This window comes from Maniola hyperantus, chromosome Z (assembly GCF_902806685.2).
Source record: "Maniola hyperantus chromosome Z, iAphHyp1.2, whole genome shotgun sequence".
NCBI lineage: Eukaryota > Metazoa > Arthropoda > Insecta > Lepidoptera > Nymphalidae > Maniola > Maniola hyperantus.
The window spans coordinates 6,734,980-6,753,176 of NC_048564.1; the positions used below are offsets into that span (position 1 = coordinate 6,734,980).

The following is an 18,197-nucleotide window of genomic DNA, read 5'->3' on the forward strand; positions in this document are numbered from 1 at the left end:
GAAGGCCTATGTCCAACAGTGGACGTCCACAGGCTGATGATGATGATGAATGCGCTGATGTAATGTCTCATTTTAACGTCTGAGTAAAGTCAAAATATTCTCTATAGAAACTGCATCTTCACTTATATCTCCAGGTATGATCAGTCTGAGATGGTTGTGATAGCCTAATGGTTAAGACGTCCTACTCCTAATCGGAGGTTCGATCTCGGCCACGCACCTCTAGCTTTTTGGAGTTATGTGCGTTTTAAGTAATTATCACTTGAGTTCTCCATAATGTTCTCAAAGGTGTGCGAAGTCTGCCAATCCGCACTTGGCCAGCGTAGTAGACTATGGCCAAAACCTTTCTCATTCTAGAGACGAGACCCGTGTTCTGTAGTGAGCCGGCGGCGATAGGTTGATCATGATGATGATGATGATGGTGATCCGAGTCAAGAAAACCTTGTCATCGAATAAAAGACAACCAGTACTTAAATATAGATACTGCCATAGGTTTTATTTGAATACATAGGTAATTATTAAAAATGCGACCTACGAATAACAATGGGGCCGATTCTCTTGTACACAATCTCTAAACTAAATTAACAGGTCTATATCTAAATATCCTTTTCCGCAAGCAACATTATAAAAAGGGCTAGCAATAGATTAGACGTGCCATTTTATTTTAGAGATTAGGTACAAGAGAATTAGTCACAATATGTACTTATTTTTATTCGTAGAATGCGACTCATCAAAAATGATTTTATTAATGATTAAAGGAAAGACTAATTAGAAACAAATTGATTAATCGATATTACTACAATGGGTCGCATTGCATTCAGTGATTACAAAATATTATGATTTACTAATAACAAAAAAATGACAATTCTGCAAGAGTCTAATTAATAATTTGTAGAAAATCATCCTCTTATGTTTTATTATGAGCAACTAATAACGCCAAATTCATTCAACAGTTAGTTTCAATTTATTTTTGAATGATTGCAGTAATGTAATAAAGGTGTTTCACAAAATCATTAAATGTCAAAATTTATGTCTTTGAGTAAATATTGTATCTAACATTTGATTTCTTTATATATAATATTGGTAACACTATAATTTTGAAAGCATTTCCAAGTCAATAAAATGTAAATTTCAGAAACCCAACTCATTTACAATTGCCGTGGTACCGTACGATGGCCCTTTTGACGTTTGCACGCTTATTATTTCATCACTCCGCAATCATTGCAGCTTTTTCCATTCACCGTAACTTGACACGTGAGTAATATGTTGGCACCATTGCAAATCACACAATAATAAACCCTAAGTTCTAAGGAAAAAAGAAACAAAGCAATGGTGCCAACATATTACCCAAGCGTCAAGTTACGATGGACAGACATTACTTGTGAATATCAATACGATATTTTACACCAAGCTAGAAATGGCTAAAAATGCATAATCAAGATAGTTTTAGCAATAAGCAGTCTAAATGTTAATTTCAGTTTATAAAATTATATAATAAGATTTATAATTCATTTTATATATTTCACTTTTTTAATCTGTTCTACAAATATCCAAAACGCATATATATTAATTCAGACTGTGACGTCACATGGATTGAAATTATAATGTATACTAAGTAAACACCGTTTCTTACCAATCCGTGTGATGTTAAGACAGCTCATGAACCTAAAAAGATGGCGGGTAGCGTTTTTGTGGCGAAATTTGACAAGCAAAATTTAAATTCATTTTTATTGCACTTATCGATCGAATAAATTTATTGTACATTTTTTGGTAGTTTATTATCACTTTTGGATCAAATTAACACTTTTCAAAAAAGGGGTAATATACCCTATTGAGTGTTGCCGCACACGTTAAAGTCTGCCATCTCACAACGCCGCAAGTGTAGTGACAATATTAACACAGGATTATTTAAATAATTATTCTAAGATACAACTTAGGCAATCAACGCAGTTTATGTACCTACCGAAATATTATGTTACTTCAAAAATTATAAATGATTTCTTGCAAAGTATAAGGCTTACAGTAATATTGAGAAATCGACATCTTTTAGAAAAAATCCTGTCACTACAACAAATACAATTCCATGAAATTTTATATTGCTATGCCATTATATTATAGATATTTAAGCTCATTTCACACCACGCGATATAAATTATATTATAGTCCGGTCAAAATATACATTCAATGTTAAAACGTTTAAAATGTAACTCCCAACACGCCTTTTTAACTTTATGTATCTAATTCCATGTCAAAAGTACGATTTTAGTCCATATTTTAAAGGTGAACCGTACTTTTGACATGACAGTTGACCCATAGAGTTAAAATAGCGCATGAGGCGTTATTTTGTACGGACTATACAATAATTCGCATAGAGTTAAAAATTGGTACGAATGTTGGGAACACCAATCGATCGGTCGATATACTTATCACAATTCTTTTAAATTGGTGTTCCCAACATTAAAATTAATTTTTAGCTCTATGCAAATTATTGTAACAAGAATGTCTTTTATGACCGGACTATGATATAATTTATATCCTGTAGTGTGAAATAAGCTTTACACTCATTTGACCTAATGTATTTCATTATTTATTATTGTAATATATTTCATTATTATTACACTCATTTGACCTAATGTATTTCATTATTAATTATTGTAATATATTTCATTATTAGGAAACTAACTTAACGAATGTACATAAGTATTGTAGAAATATTTTACAGCCAGTATGTAATATGTAGATTAGAAAGTAAGAGTTTATAAATAAATTTACAAATTATAGATATACATTCAGGCTTTTACCCAATAAGGGATCCAATCAACTTGTTCACAAACAATAGTATTAACTTTTAAACTAAAAAAACTAACAACAGAACAAGATACAGTTTTCAAGATAAGAAACTAAACAATAACATGGTAAAAACTATATTAAGTCCGTTTGAGACCACCTGAGCGAGACGGAAGATATAAATGGCCTGTGTGTAGGAAAGAGATAGTGCTCTACAACAGTGGTCCAACAAATTTCCTTGATTTGATTAAATTTGATAGAAATTAGCATAATATAGCGACAGTTTAACTCAGATTTTTGACAAAAATGCGTTTTTGTCGCCAAAAATGACTTTAACCGTCGATACACCGCTATCAACAGAAACAAAAGTCTAACAGGTTTAAAAAAAAAACTAGTTATGTATAACTTTAAAACTACGACTTACAAATAATTGGGTTGTTTCACTTTTATCGCACTTCACGCACTTCATTAAATCACCAAATTGTAGCGTTTATCAGACCTTAATTGTCACGGGCGACCTAGTCGCGCTTTTCGCGATTGCTCCTCGTGGTTTTTGTTTTCCGCCGAAATTTCATCCTGAAGCGTACGCGGTAGCTCCTCGATGCGCGGCGCGGCTGGCTCCTCGATATCCGATCGGCGGTAGAAGAGGATGTATGGTGTACTGGATCGGTTTAATTTATTTAGGTAACTATCATCAATTGGCGAGACTAAACAATCGTCATACTTATGCCAGATACCATTATCTTTAGCGAGAGTGTAATAGTGGCCCAAGTCCAGAGTTGTTCCTGCGTGGACGACTGCGGCGAACAAATTATAAGAAGCATGAACGGCCTGCGTGCGGACCGTAGGTAGAGTCACATTGTTATTATAGTATACAGCGTGCATAAGTTTCGCTTGCTCTTGATTTTTGGAATCAAATCTGTTGACAACAGACATTGTTGGTTTTTAGAAACTCGTGGATTACAGTACAACCGGCGGCGGGGTGATAACGTATGTCGCGACAGTCTTGCAACAGGTGTAAATCTCGCGATCATTGCTGTCAAACGTCACACGTAACAGCGGCTAGAGAGAGACAGGCACAGCCACAAAGTAAAATAAGAAGAAGAAGAAGAGATACAGCAAATTAACTGTCGAATTGCTACTGTTATCGCGTTGCTGTCGCTACTGCAACGTTTTACGTAATCACCCCGCGGGTATTTTTAGTAAAAACGCAATAACAATAATTGAATTCCAATTAGAATCAGGGCAATTATCTCGGCTAAGCCACTCACTAACATCTAACAATAATCATCACACTTAAGTGTGCTCTTAGTCGAGTCAATGCAGAAGGATCTGGGGGTTACCACATTATTATCGCAAGAAATCCCCTTCCATTACATGATTAAAAAGCTAGCGCCCACACTAAACCTCTTATATATTTCCTACCCCGTGGGGATTTCGTAGTTGGTTCTTTGTTTATAATACAAATTGAACTTCTGTGCAAAATTTCAGTTTTCTAGGTCCAGGGATTTGGGTATCTGGGTGTTGAATGAATGATTTATTTATCCAATAATTATTTATTGATGAGTCAGCTAGTGAGTCAGAACTTTCCTTTTATACATTAAAGATAGGAAGTCATGAGCAATGAATAATAAGACACAAAGAGATTCAACTAGAAACTTACCTAAAGTGTTTCAGCACTAAGATGAGGTACTTCGGCGTAGTTTCTACCAATACGCGACGCGCAGCGTCTCGCAGGCCATCGCAGTCGTGGCACAGATACTGGTTTTCACCTGACATGCTCTCCTCGGAGCAGTAGAAGTTTAGGAGGCTTTGCACGCTGTGCTGGCGGCCTTCGGGCATGTCTGGGAAAGCAAGCTGCAGGTCGCGGAACACGTCGCGCGACAACGAGGAAGCGTTGCATACAGTACACTGAACGCGTGTGACCAACACCCCTCCGAACATGCTATCTATAATGGAGTCGCGGCGCGAAACGGTCGCTTCGCCTACACGGCTCCTTTTCCTGGCCACCGGCACTAAATCTTCACTGTCCGAACTGGGGCGTTTCATTCCGCTCGAACCAGAATCTAAAAAATAGACGCATCGGCCTTATAATATATATAATATTTTTTTTTTAAAGAATATTAGCCATGTTGAATGACTAATATTCCCCTTTCCTCTCCAATTAAGCGTCAGGCTTGTGCTAGGAGTGGGTACGACAATAGTGCAACGGGCGGGGTTTATTCCATTACAAGTCGGCCCTTGACTGCGATCTCACCTGGTGGATAGTGATGATGCAGTCTAAGATGAAAGCGGACTGACTTGGAAGAGGTATGGCAGTTTTATTAAGTCCATACATACCCTTTATTGGATTCTAACTATCTATCGTACCGGAACGCTAAATCGCTTGGCGGTACGGCTGTGCCGGTAGAGTGGAAACTAGCCACAGCCGAAGCCTCCCACCAGACCAGAGACTATTTAGAAATAAAGAATTCCTCAATTGAACTTTGGACCAAATAATAAGTGTACATTGGTACCGATTCTGTGCACACCTAAATTTTAGAGTATTTGAATCCTCTTCTTAAAGAACAGATACAGTTTGACAGTTTTAAATTTAATTTAGAGCTGTCAAACCTCGTGATTTTAGCTGCCAGTCGCGAGCCTATTACTTAAATTTCTAACGTGCACTAAAAAGAGTCTTTAAATGTAAAATTCATGTTCCCTTTTTAGCAATATTAAAAAGAAAAAGATGTAGATAATCTTAATTTAATTTATGCAAAGACAAGAGAATCGGCGCCATTGTTTAACTTATCATCCTGAAACTCTCTTAAGTTTATATTTGAGAAACATCAAAGGCATCTATACTCGTAAATCGGATCTATGCACTATGGTTACTATCGATTTTTACTGCAGAAATTGTTGCTAAATGCAGAAAATAACAATTATAGGTTTCTTAGTAAACTTACCACCACTACTGCCCGGACGTGGCGAAAGGGAGCGCCGGCTTTGCCCAGGTTCTCCTTGTTCATCACTAAAATTAGATTAAAATCCAATTAACAAAAGCCAGGCATCGACGGGCATTTTTGCCCCTTAGAACAGTTTAGAAGAAAAAATCTATCATAAATAGGTTAATCTTCCACCACACCGACCGATGCAAAAAAGCTTTTCTGGTTGTTGTGGTTCATCATCATCATGATCAACCCATCGCCGGCTCACTACAGGGCACAGGGCATCTCCTCTCAGAGTGAGAAGGGTTTGGCCATAGTCTACCACGCTGGCCATGTGCGGACTGGTAGACTTCACACACCTTTGAGAACATTATGGAGAACTCTCAGGCATGCAGGTTTCCTCACGATGTTTTTCTTCACCGTTAAAGCAAGTGATATTTAATTACTTAAAACGCACATAACTCCGAAAAGTTAGAGGTGCATGCCCGGGATCGAACCCGCGACCTCCGATTAGAAGGCGGACGTCCTAACCACTAGGCTATCTCAGCTTGTTGTGGTTATATAGTTGGTATCCATGGTCGCGCCAAGTCGAGCGTGAGTGCATGCTGTTTCAATCCATATTATGAGCGGAACATACTCAAGTGAGATGGACGATGCTTTAACAATGCAAATCAACGTTTGGTATTACCTTATTATTTAGAAAATTAATCAATATATTTTTAAACCCTAACACATTCGAAATTTTTATTTAGTAGTAGTTTGCCTTAAAGCTCTCAGTTTTGCAATTTTGTTGCTTATTTAAGTATGGTTTATTTAAGCACGAAGTCGCCTTAAAATTTGGCCTAATATAGAGATCAAAAAGTCATAACTTTCAAAATAAATATAATTTTATTATACTTATTGTTATCTGGCATAAATAATGAAGAGATAAATCAGTAATTAGCTTAGTTTTGGATCTAGAACAACAATGATAGAATAATCGGCGCAATACGTATGTATGGAGAAGCGAGTATGATGAAAAATTCTAAATGGAAAACATTATTACAACCAAAGCTAATATTTACGGTGATGAAGGTAACGGTGACAGCTGGGCATGAGGGTGAATGCGCCAGCGGTTCGCACCATTCAGCACCGGAGGCCGGGTGTAATCGTGGTTGGTCTCCCTCGAGTGCTCGTATGACTGCAACAACTCGAGCAAGTAGCTGGAAAGACAAACATCTTATTACCATACTACAACAGGATAATATAGTTTTTGGATAGAAGCAGGCATTACTTAGCGGAAGTCCATGATATACAAGGAACTGCAAGCTTGATTCGCTAAAATCCGCCAAAAGAGACAAATCTGTATGTTACAACGTATAGAATAACGTACCTTATCTTTAATCAACTGATATATTCGACGCTTTTTTAATGAAATTAAGGCTTACTTACCCTAAAAACTCGGAGCTGTCGTGTTGATTATTTGATGTGAAGAAAGGCGGTCTCAAGTACTTAAAAAACCTATCCGGGTCCAACTTGCTTGTGTTCGAGTGTAGCATATGGGCAAATAGTTCACCCATCTTTTCCCAATACGGAACCGTAAGCGCTTTGCGCAGTGCATGCGTGCTGAACCTACGACAATACATGATAAATTTTAGTATGCACATAGCAAAAAAACTAAATCACCCACTACGCAGGTTCAAGGTCAAAGACCTTTTTTCATGACGCCAACTAAGTATATTGAAGCAAAGGCATACACAGCATCGTCTCAAAACTACCACTTTAAAGTTGGTTTTTTCGTAGCTTTATGTATCTGCAAAACTGTTCTAGATTTCAGCTTGACAAGAAACTAAATAAGTTTGCAGAAAGTATAACTTAGTCCGCAGTTTAATAAATAGACATCATCCAATTTGCGTATTCACGGATCTAACAAATTAATACTGTCTAAACCGCAAGGTTTCTATTACATTTCATAACTATCGATTCAGCAGTTTAAACATAAAAAAAAGTAGGTAAACACCGAAGAATTTGTTAAGAAAATTGGAGCGAACTGCCATTTTCAACAGACGCCATTTGCAATATAGCTGCCCTAAACCAATTCCAAAAAATAAAATCCTAAAATAGGAAGTAGACAGGTACTTAATGATAAAATTAGTAGCAAGTATTACTTACCGTCGCGCAACCAGAAGTGCTTGTATAACGCTATTCATATAGCAAGAGTTGCCAGAGTTCATCAGGCCAACTTTTTTCATGGCGATGTTACCAGTCTTGCCTGGATACGTACGGCGGCGCCTCGGCCAAGTAGTTATTTGCAGAAATTTCGAGGTTCTCGACTCCAAATGTCGCTCTAAGCACAAGATCTGTTGAAAAAAATGCTTCATAAAGCATAATGCATTTTGGAGGTTTGCGTAAAATAAATTAGCGTCTTATGAAATCACTTCAGTGACATGAAATTTTACCATACCACAAATAGTAGGCAAAACTCTAATCCCTATTATGTGCTTTATTTAAAAATAAAACCACTTAATCAAGCCGACAGATTGGACTTCGGTAGTTTCCATGAATTTGACGGTTTTAGTTAGTCGTGATCTTTTTATTAGAATTACCAATCAATACACTGACACTGATATTACTGATAGTTATTTTTTCTCCGCGGATACGTCTTATGTGTGGTATTTAACTGTGTTCTCTCTAAAAAAAACAAAGAAAAACAGAGAAAACTCGGTACGCAACTAATAAACGCCAGTAGCAATACAATATAATAGAATTTCACGATGTTACACGTTTTTCTTACCTACCTACTTTTTCACATTTCGTATTGACCAACGGATTTTGCCGTGCATTACCTACACTCTCGCACGCGTAGCTTGGCATAGCAAATGGTGCTTTTCTTAAAAAATGATATGAAATGTGCACAATTCATACTCTGGAGATTGGTTCGAAAGTTAAACTTCCCGGAGAGTATTCCTACTGTCCAGAAAAGTAAGTATGGAATTTCATTTCTGGACAGTAGGTATTACTACAACTGTCCAGGAAAGTAAGTTTGAATTTGGAATAGTGTTTGTTCCTCACAACTATTAAGAAAAGTTAAACGTAGTGATTATATTATACTTTTTGGTTACTATGAAAGTTTGAATTTGGAATAATCTTTTTTCGTGATTATTTTGTATATTTTTACTCTATGTTTTTATTAAAAAATTAAATTGTGGTCATGAACTAATAATTAGTTTTTTCAATTTTCTAAGTAAGATAACTATATCAAGTGGGGTATCGTATGAAATGTTCACTTCACCTGTGCATTCTAAAACAGATTTTTATTTATTTTTATGTATCATAGTTTTTGAATTATCCTGCGAAATGTCGAAAAAATAAGACTGTAGTACGGAACCCTCATTGCGCGAGCCTGACTCGCACTTGGCCGATTTCTTTATGATGTTTTTACCTAAACTTCAAGGAAATTTCTAAATAATTTTAAATACATATCAAAAATTGCGGAACCGGCAAGATTCGAACCTACGTCTTCTGGGTTCACGTCAGACGCCTTGATCGCCAGGCCACCGTTCGCTTGCTACCAGTGACGGTGATATGTATGTTCACTCAGTACTGAGGCAACTGTTAATGCCATCTAGAAGTGACTCTTTGCAGTTATCGATACTATTTTCAAATGCCCATATTACAATGCAGTTATATTAGAGTTGACCCGAAATTTCAGAGTCCATTTTCAGTTTCGATAATGTCAAGGCACTTTTTTCGCACAACTTCAAATTCAAGTTAAATAATTAATTAATAAAATCCGATATTGCACGAATATACAAAGCACAACCTTAATTTTTACATTTTAATGCCAATGTAAACAACGTTGTAAATGTCATTAGTGTGGTCAGTTCAATGCGTTGTTTACCGGCAGAAATTATTCCGTTAAGGCATTGTTGGGCATTGACGTTAGCCCTAATGTAGCGGCACCATTATACAGGGTCACAGGAAAATAGGACACGATCCCGTTGAGGGGTTATAGTACAGGACATCAGCTATCAAACGACCCCTAAAGTGCTTATGCAAAAGTGTATCGTTTTCGAATTATTCTTTTCTTATTTTTTTTCTAGGTAAAGGGGTGTGTGTGCCACTTTAAAAATTAGTAAAAAATGAAACAATGTATTTCATCAGATTTTTTTTTATTTCTCACTAGTACATATCCTTGTTAATAATAAACAGTTATAAAACAAGAAAAATCTTCAATCATATTAAAATTTCAGCCCTAAAACTTTACAAGTTTTCAATATTTTATTTTATTCTTTGAATAACTTGCAAATTTTCTGTAAAAATTACTATGGCACTTATCCTGCGGATTATTATTTTTAAAATATCTACGTATCGTAAGCTATCCATTGGTACATAAAAATTACAGGAAAAATTATAAAATCAAGAAAAAATGACACAACAAAAAGACCAGGTAGAAAACTCTAACAAATACAAAATATAATAACAAATGCATCAAAGAATTAAATCAGGATCAATGTAAAAACGATTTTAATGCAAAATGGTTGAAGATTATTTTTCAATGGTGAGCCCATCGAAAAATAATAAAGGTAAAATAAAATCAGTCAAGTGCGAATCGGGCTAGCATACGAATTGTTCCGTACCATCGTACAACAACTTTTACACTTTTTAATTTTTTTTAATTTTCATGGCAGCTATTTTGTAATTTTTAGTATTTGTTATTATAGCGGCAAAAGAAATACACATTCTGCTGCTGTACAACTCAGTTGAACAGAATGAGTGTCCATTTTGCATCTAGTGCGTACCTAGTACACAGTGGCGTGCACAGGCCCGGAGCCCCGGGTATGCATGGGGAATGCATCGCAAAAAAAAAATTAAAAAAAAAATTAAAGTTTTTTTTTTTTTTTAATTGATTGATGATACATACTACTTTAAGCCGTGATAGCCTAGCGGTTATGACGTCCGCCTTCTAATCGGAGGTCGAGGGTTCGATTCCGGGCACGCACGTCTTACTTTTCGGAGTTATGTGCGTTTTAAGTAATTAAATATCACTCGCTTTAACGGTGAAGGAAAACATCGTGAGGAAACCTGCATGCCTGAAAGTTATCTATAATGTTCTTAAAGGTGTGTGAAGTATTCCTTTGCGAATAATATCTAATTTTACGTTAAAGGGAAAAGAAACAAAGTTTTGTCTAAGTACCTTTTGTAAACACACAGCGCCATCACAAACTTCACATGAATAAACTTCCATTTTCCAAATAAGTAATAAGTATTCTATAAATAAACCTTTATACACACTTTTAAAATCACAAAACTAACTGGATTTTATTTACTTCACGTAGTTATATCCACAAAAACTCTATTTTTCACAAAAAAAAAAACAAAACACTGCACATTGAACGATTAGAAACAAACAAGATGGAGTAATAAGAGATTTTTATGCCAAAATATACCAAAAATCTCCTTAAAAATTGAATTATTCATAAAAGCTATTATTTATTTTGCAGGAAATAGTATTTAAATTTTAAAGAACGATTGCAATTATCAATAAAAGGCATAATGCTTTTAAATCTTTTATTCTTTTAAATAGTACGAGTTTTGGTTTATTTATTTGAATTTACGTTCGAAACATAAACTGGCAAGCTTTATCTTAGAATCTAAACCGTACTCAAATTTATGGAAAATAATATCAATAAATTAATTAAATTGAAAAAGTATAGAATTATAATAAATATAGCTACTTATTTTGATTGTACTAGATTAAAAACTCAAATGCTTACATGTACTTACGAATTTAAACTCCGCGCGGTATTGAACTATCTTGTGATTGGACAGAAGTCGTGCTTATTTCGCCCGTCAAAAAGGGGTCATTTGACGCACACATTAACAAATTCTAGGAGAAATGTCTCACACATCTAGACTTAGAGTTGCGTAATATTACTATACGTGTAAGCGTGGATGTGTGAGTAAAAGCACAACTGGATTTTGCCTCTGATGACGCGTCTCGTCGTCCGAGTCATGGGAGAGGACTGATAGTACCGATAGATGGCGTTCACTCAAGGTTCATCGGCTAATGGGCTAAGCTTACACCTACAGCGACCGTGGTTCATGACTGTGATAGTGCTATGATTTTATTGCAAGGCGCGGCGAGCTATTTGATGAATTTTCAATTATTTTTAAAAAAGATTCCAATCATTTGTAGATTCAAAATGCCAGAGCTTTACCAGAGTAAGCCAGGGTATGCTGAGCTTTTAAGCTTATATACTTTGCACGCCACTGCTAGTACATAATATGTCAGCAAATTAAAGATCACATTACCTATAATGTGCTATAAATAGGTTATAAGAAAATACAATGCAATAACAACATTTGAGAAGGCGAAATGAATTAAAAATGAGGTGCAAATGCGCATTGGTTATATGACTCTAAATATAATCTAAATATATAAAAGAAAAAGTTGACTGACTGACTGACTGATCTATCAACGCACAGCTCAAACTACTGAACGCATGGGCTGAAATTTGGCATGCAGATTATTACGACGTAGACATCTACTAAGAAAGGATTTTTGAAAATTCTATCCCCCTAAGGGAGTGAAATTATAGAGGTTTGAAGTTTGTGTAGTCCACGTGGACGAAGTCGCGAGCGTAAGCTAATTATAGATAAAAATACAATTTTATTTAATGTAGTCAAAATGTCACATTTATTCCTCAGTCAAATATAATTTGACAATTGAGAAAAACCGGCCCTAAAATAGATGCTGGTGCACATTACGATGAGGTCACAGCTTAAAACGAAAGCACGAAATAGCTATGTACTAAGATTAAAGAAAATAATTGAGTATAATGAATTACCACATCAGCATATTTATCGCGGAACATTTCCTGTGCGTCGCCTTTGAGGCAACCGGTGATCCGGTCGACCATCACTGACAATATGTCAACCAGGTCTTGAAGGAGCTGTCGACTCCATGGCCCGCTGTCAGAGGCGAGATTCAAGAGCACGTCGCCCACCATTGATGATATCTATTCAACACATTCAACATTACCCTGTACCCTGCCCCTTTACAACGAGACTCGTCATTACCACATTGCTACAATGGCTAGCTGTGAATTTATAGTATTTATGCTTCAACTTCACATTTCAGCCAATAGACAGAGGAAGTAGCATCAAGTCGGAGATAATCAAATGAGAACAAATTAATAAAATCTATATCTGTAATTTGTAGATAAGTTACTAAGCAATAATTGTTATTAGTAAATTTTGTATTGTCCTTTTTACAAATAACAACATCGCTGTGTAAACTATCGACAGATTATAGATAGACTAGCTGATGCCCGCGACTCTTCGACTTTGTCCGCGTGGATTTGTTACTCTTTGATATTCTGGGTTTAAAGTAGCCTTTTTTTGACTCTGATTTGGCTATCTAAACCAAGGCTACCTTTTCTCAATATCGGTACACTGATTAAATAAGTATCGATTTAATAAGGGAGTAAGTCTTTAAAAGCTAACAGATAGACAGACATACGCACTTTCGCATTTATAATATTCGCATGGATCATAAATTATTATTATAAGTATCATGCTTCATATTTAGTCCAATTTTATATGTTGGCAATAAATATCAAGCATAAATTATCTGTATATTAGTAAGATAGTAATTTTGCATATAAAGAATTCACCCTGTCGAAAGCTTCTACAGATTCTCGAAGTGAGGCGAGAACGTGGAATATAACGTTGGCGGTATTTTGGTGGATTGGCTGTGGGTTAGCCAAGCAGGAGAATAGCCTAGCCAGGTTATCTAGGCTAGTCTCTATAAGAAGGTCATGATGATCGTTTTCCTGTTAACAAAAAAAACTATTTAAACAAATACACTCAAGAAGCTCACATAATAGAGGCCTCTGGTCTGGGTGTCTGCGCAAGGGTATAACGAAAGATTGACCGACAAACCAATGCGCGGTGGAATTGACACCCCCAGTATATATAGTATACCTACCACCAAATCGATCAATAAATATCCCACTGAGCTGGTCCAAGCTCAGTTTTTTATTTCATTGCATATGTACAGGGAAGTTCGATTAAGCTGGTTGCACATATCAGCAAGGGAAGCAAGACTTATAAGAACTGATTGTAACACATTTTTAATGCAAATTTGCAGCAACATTAATCGGCAGCGTCCATAGTATACATAAGGAATTTAAACATGATTAATACACTGTTCCCCTTTCGGATCGGTCGCCTTGTATAGTTTGGATGACGTTTACGGACGCTGCGGTGACCTTTGATAACGCACTAAATTGCTCGCATTGCGGCTTGCGCGGTCATGTCCAAGCACCTTTATACAATTGCAATCACTTACTTCTAAAGCTTTAATGTATGATACAATCCAGAAACCAAGTGCGGGTGTACTGTGCCAATCGTGCAGCCAGCGGTAGAGACAGGACAGGGCTGCCCGGAGACCAGGTCCGGCTGGCCCATTTTCAGTTCGCTGAACCAACCACCGGGCTGATGACAGAGCTGCCTCCTCGTCAGATTCATCTAGGACTATTAAAATCGCTGCTGTGGCTGGACACGCCTCAGATTCTGTTGACAATTAAATCAAAATTTAAAATACTTTCTGATTCTTATCATTCAGGATTGTAGATTTGTACAGATTGGGTACGATAATTTTAATCTTAAAATTAAGTTGTATCTGCAACTTTTGTAAGGAAACCTTTTTTGGCAAATTAAAATACTAAGTGATTCCATTAATTGTACTTAAAGTTTTTAAAACTCATAAGGATCAATTTTGGATATTAACTATAAACAAGGTCTACCAATCCGCACATGGCCAGCGTGGTAGACTATCAAAACCCTTCTCACTCTGAGAAGAGACGCGTGCTCTGTAGTGAGCCGGTGATGGGTTGATCATGATGATGATGACTATAAACAAGTAGTGGTGGGCTGAAGGGTAGTAGGGTTGGTCATATTTGCTGTGAAACCTATGGACCACTGGTGGCATCCACATTTTGGACTTCAGACTGCATAACGATGCCACAATAAATGTAGCATGGCTTGACCTTAAGTCCAAGGGACCTGCACCACCACATCGTCTGCACAGTATTATAGATCACCTCAAGGTGATAAGTAACTCATGTGAACCATGGTGGTGGCAGCTTGCATGTAGATTGATAGATGGATATAAATCTAATGTAAATTAGCCTGTACTGTCCCACGCTGGGCAAAGGCCTCCCTCCGATCTTACCACCATTTCCTATTCCGTGCCTCTTCAGGCTCTTCAGATGGATGGATGAATCGAGAATAATATCATACATATCATACTACTAACTTATTAGAAAAAAAATGGAATACTCACGAGGGTCGGAAATATATGAATAGAATTTATCAAGAATTGCAGTGAAAATTTCATGACGAACATTGCAGTGGACTGTTGTCACAACACGTAGTAAGAAATGTTCCACCGGTTGCAATAACTGCCACAATTGATCCACAGTACCTGCTGTGCGTGCTGTAAAAAAACATTACTTTTGTATAGAATAGAATAGACCAGAATAGAATAGAATTCAGAATTCAGAAAGATGTTTGGTTGTTAGTCAAATATCTGAAATCAGAACCCTTATTATAAATGCGAAAGTGTGTTTGTTGGTTTGTCCTTCAATCACGACGCACCGCTGCAACGGGTTGACGTGATTTTTTGCATGACTATAGATAAAGACCTGGAGAGTGACATAGGCTACTTTTTATCCCGCAAAATCAAAGAGTTCCCACGGGATTTTTAAAAACCTAATTCCACGCGGACGAAGTCGCGGGCATCAGCTAGTCAGTACCCTTATTATAAATGCGAAAGTGTGTTTGTTTGTTGGTTTGTTGGTTTGTTGTTTTGTCCTTCAATCACGTCGCAACGGTGCAACGGATTGACGTGATTTTTTGCATGACTATAGATAAAGACCTGAGGTCCTAACATGCACCCCGCGAGAAAATTTTGTCTACGCATTATCTCGTGTTTTTTCATACAAATAAGACGAGTAAATGCGTAGACAAAATTTTCTCGTGGTGCGCATGTTAGGCGTGCTGGAGAGTGACATAGGCTACTTTTTATCCCGCAAAATCAAATAGTTCCCACGGGATTTTTAAAATCCTAATTCCACACGAACGAAGTCGGGGGTATCAGCTAGTTATAGATAAATCTTACCTAAGCACTTGACAATGTCGTGACAATGCTTGATTAATTCTTGAGGTGGTGGCAAATAGCCTGGTTGTTCATTCATCAATTGGAAGTACTGTGCCAGTGCCGCCAGATCTAGTTGATTGCGGTTGTCAGCAACCAACTCATGTTTCTTAACAGCCATCTTTTCTCTACAAATTAAATTTAAACTTGTTCAGATATAATTTTGGAGCATATTGATCTTTAAATATTTTTTGAATGTATCAATAGCAAACAAAAGGTTTAATAAGAAAATTGTACAGTATCTGGCAAGAAAGATTATTACATACACATCAAACTTTAGAAAAATGTAAGTCTTGTTGAGCTATTGGTTATATTGTAAGATTGGGCATAAGATTATATTAAGAAGAAATAGACTGGCAGGTCTCGACAAATTTGGAACCCACACATATGGCTTTTGTTGGGTTCAAAGGATAGAGGGCAACTCTCTGAAGCCAAATATGTGACTTTGAGTGGTCGCCATAAGTATTTAGGGCACCTGAAAGACGAGTGATTGTTACCAAAAATTACATGATATGGATATATAGCTGGTGCTAGTATAAAAAGTTTGTACTAGTTGTGGTCATGAAAACATAGTAAGGGCTGATCAAGATCAAGATTCAAGGGTATTGATTTATGGAAACATTTCAGAAATGCAGTTCTTTCTTAGTCTTTTATTTAGACTATAAGGACTAACCACATTTCTGACCATTTTACTTATTTGATATTGTGATATTTTTTACTAGAAATAAAGAGTTAGGGCCATCCATAGACCATATTTCGACATGTTCGAATTTCAAATGACTTTTCTATACTAGCCAAGACTAGCGGTTAAAAATATGGAATTTGACACAAAGATTTCAAATGACAAAACAGCCTTTCCGAGCTAGTGAGATGAAAAAGTTATTTTTATTTTATTTATTTAGGCTCTACAGTTTACAAGACAACTTTACAAACATGACAGATAATAACAGACACACAAGTAAAGACGCCACATGAGCAAACATACAATGAATTATCCTTTTTTCATTGTTTTCAATAACAATAATTAGAGATCAAAAATATTTAAATAGTACAGTACCACAAAAAAAAATTGATTATGGCAATATTTACATCATAACAAATACTAGATGGCACAATATAGGTAATATAGTAACTAATACCAGATAAACCTAACTATGAGCAATCATTTATGTTTCAATAACATTTTTCTTACTTCATAAGCTTCAATTTTAACATGTTGACCAGATTTTCATATAAATTATGATGTTCCAATGTCTTTAATGCATGTTACCTAACACCAGATGCCTAGCAGCTGATAACATGTTTATAACACTACTGACTATTTAGATAGGTGATTTTGGGTGCAATAAAACCTTCATGAGATTTTTTCGCGACTGCCTCCAGGTAGCGACTGCACCGGGGCTTCTTATCATGCGCATTTCAATCTAGGTCGTAACTATTTATAACTATGTACATGATTCCAGCCTCTGACACAGGACATAAGATGGCTACCTGAACGCATATGTTTAATATCTAGATCTAAAAAGTATGAAATACAAATAAATACTCACGTTTATGACGAAACTTCGCTGAAATAAACCAAACAACTATGCACGTATTAGATTCCAGTCATCATGAACTCACACATTTTATGCATCGTCTGAACAGTTATCTTTTATATTTTCGTCCTAAGTACTTCATTATTACTACTAACAACGCTAATAAATTCAATATTTAATCATAATATTTTCCATTATATGAAATCGACAACAAAAGATTATCCACCACACTGTGTATAATGACTTCACTGATTCACTTCAGTGTTTGTATCCTCACTGTAATAAAATATGTAACCAACAAACTAGATTTAGACAAATTTTGTACATTTGGAAATAAACTTTTGATAATATATAAACACCAATATTTATTAAAAGTTAGGAAATGATTAGAACAAATTGCAAATGGATGTAAAAAAAAGAAAAACAATAGGCAAATAGGTAGGTATTTCAAGAAACTAAACTAGATTATAGATTCTTTATTTCCAGAAACATAATATCACAGACCACGAACCTACTACGACTACCTACGAACTTAGAGAGAGAATACTGTAGGATACAGTATTCTGTTGTACAACGCGTAAAATTTAACTATTCACGCGCCATTCAAACTTTTTGTGTCAAATTTCATGTCAAAAGTATGATTTTAGTCAGTTAGTAGTAGTAACTAGTTAGAGTTATAGAAAAAATTTTATAAAAAATGAAAATTCTAATTATTAAAGTACCATTAGAAACTAATATCTAAAG

At 36.0% G+C, this 18,197-nt stretch overlaps 1 protein-coding gene across 1 annotated transcript; it reads right to left on the reverse strand.

Annotated features, from left to right (window-relative positions):
* Window positions 1-464: 464 nt before the first annotated feature.
* Window positions 465-17,933, reverse strand: DUBAI (Deubiquitinating apoptotic inhibitor). Its single transcript, XM_034983696.2, has 12 exons — window positions 17,466-17,933; window positions 15,880-16,043; window positions 15,043-15,195; window positions 14,047-14,270; window positions 13,370-13,528; window positions 12,542-12,712; window positions 7,863-8,050; window positions 7,143-7,322; window positions 6,776-6,913; window positions 5,730-5,794; window positions 4,448-4,850; window positions 465-3,703 (listed from the first exon to the last, which is right to left on the reverse strand). The coding sequence occupies exons 2-12, from the start codon at window positions 16,034-16,036 to the stop codon at window positions 3,292-3,294; spliced, it is 2,250 nt and encodes a 749-aa protein (XP_034839587.1). The 5' UTR covers window positions 16,037-16,043; window positions 17,466-17,933; the 3' UTR covers window positions 465-3,291.
* Between the last annotated feature and the right edge of the window lie 264 nt (window positions 17,934-18,197).

Coding starts and splice junctions, on each gene's coding strand:
- DUBAI (XM_034983696.2), bottom strand. CDS start 16,036: ATGGCTGTTAAGAAACATGAGTTGGTTGCTGACAACCGCAATCAACTA. Junction 13,529..14,046: donor CATACATTAAAGCTTTAGAA/GTAAGTGATTGC, acceptor TTTTGTTAACAG/GAAAACGATCATCATGACCT. Junction 3,704..4,447: donor TTAGTGCTGAAACACTTTAG/GTAAGTTTCTAG, acceptor TGTTGTCAACAG/ATTTGATTCCAAAAATCAAG.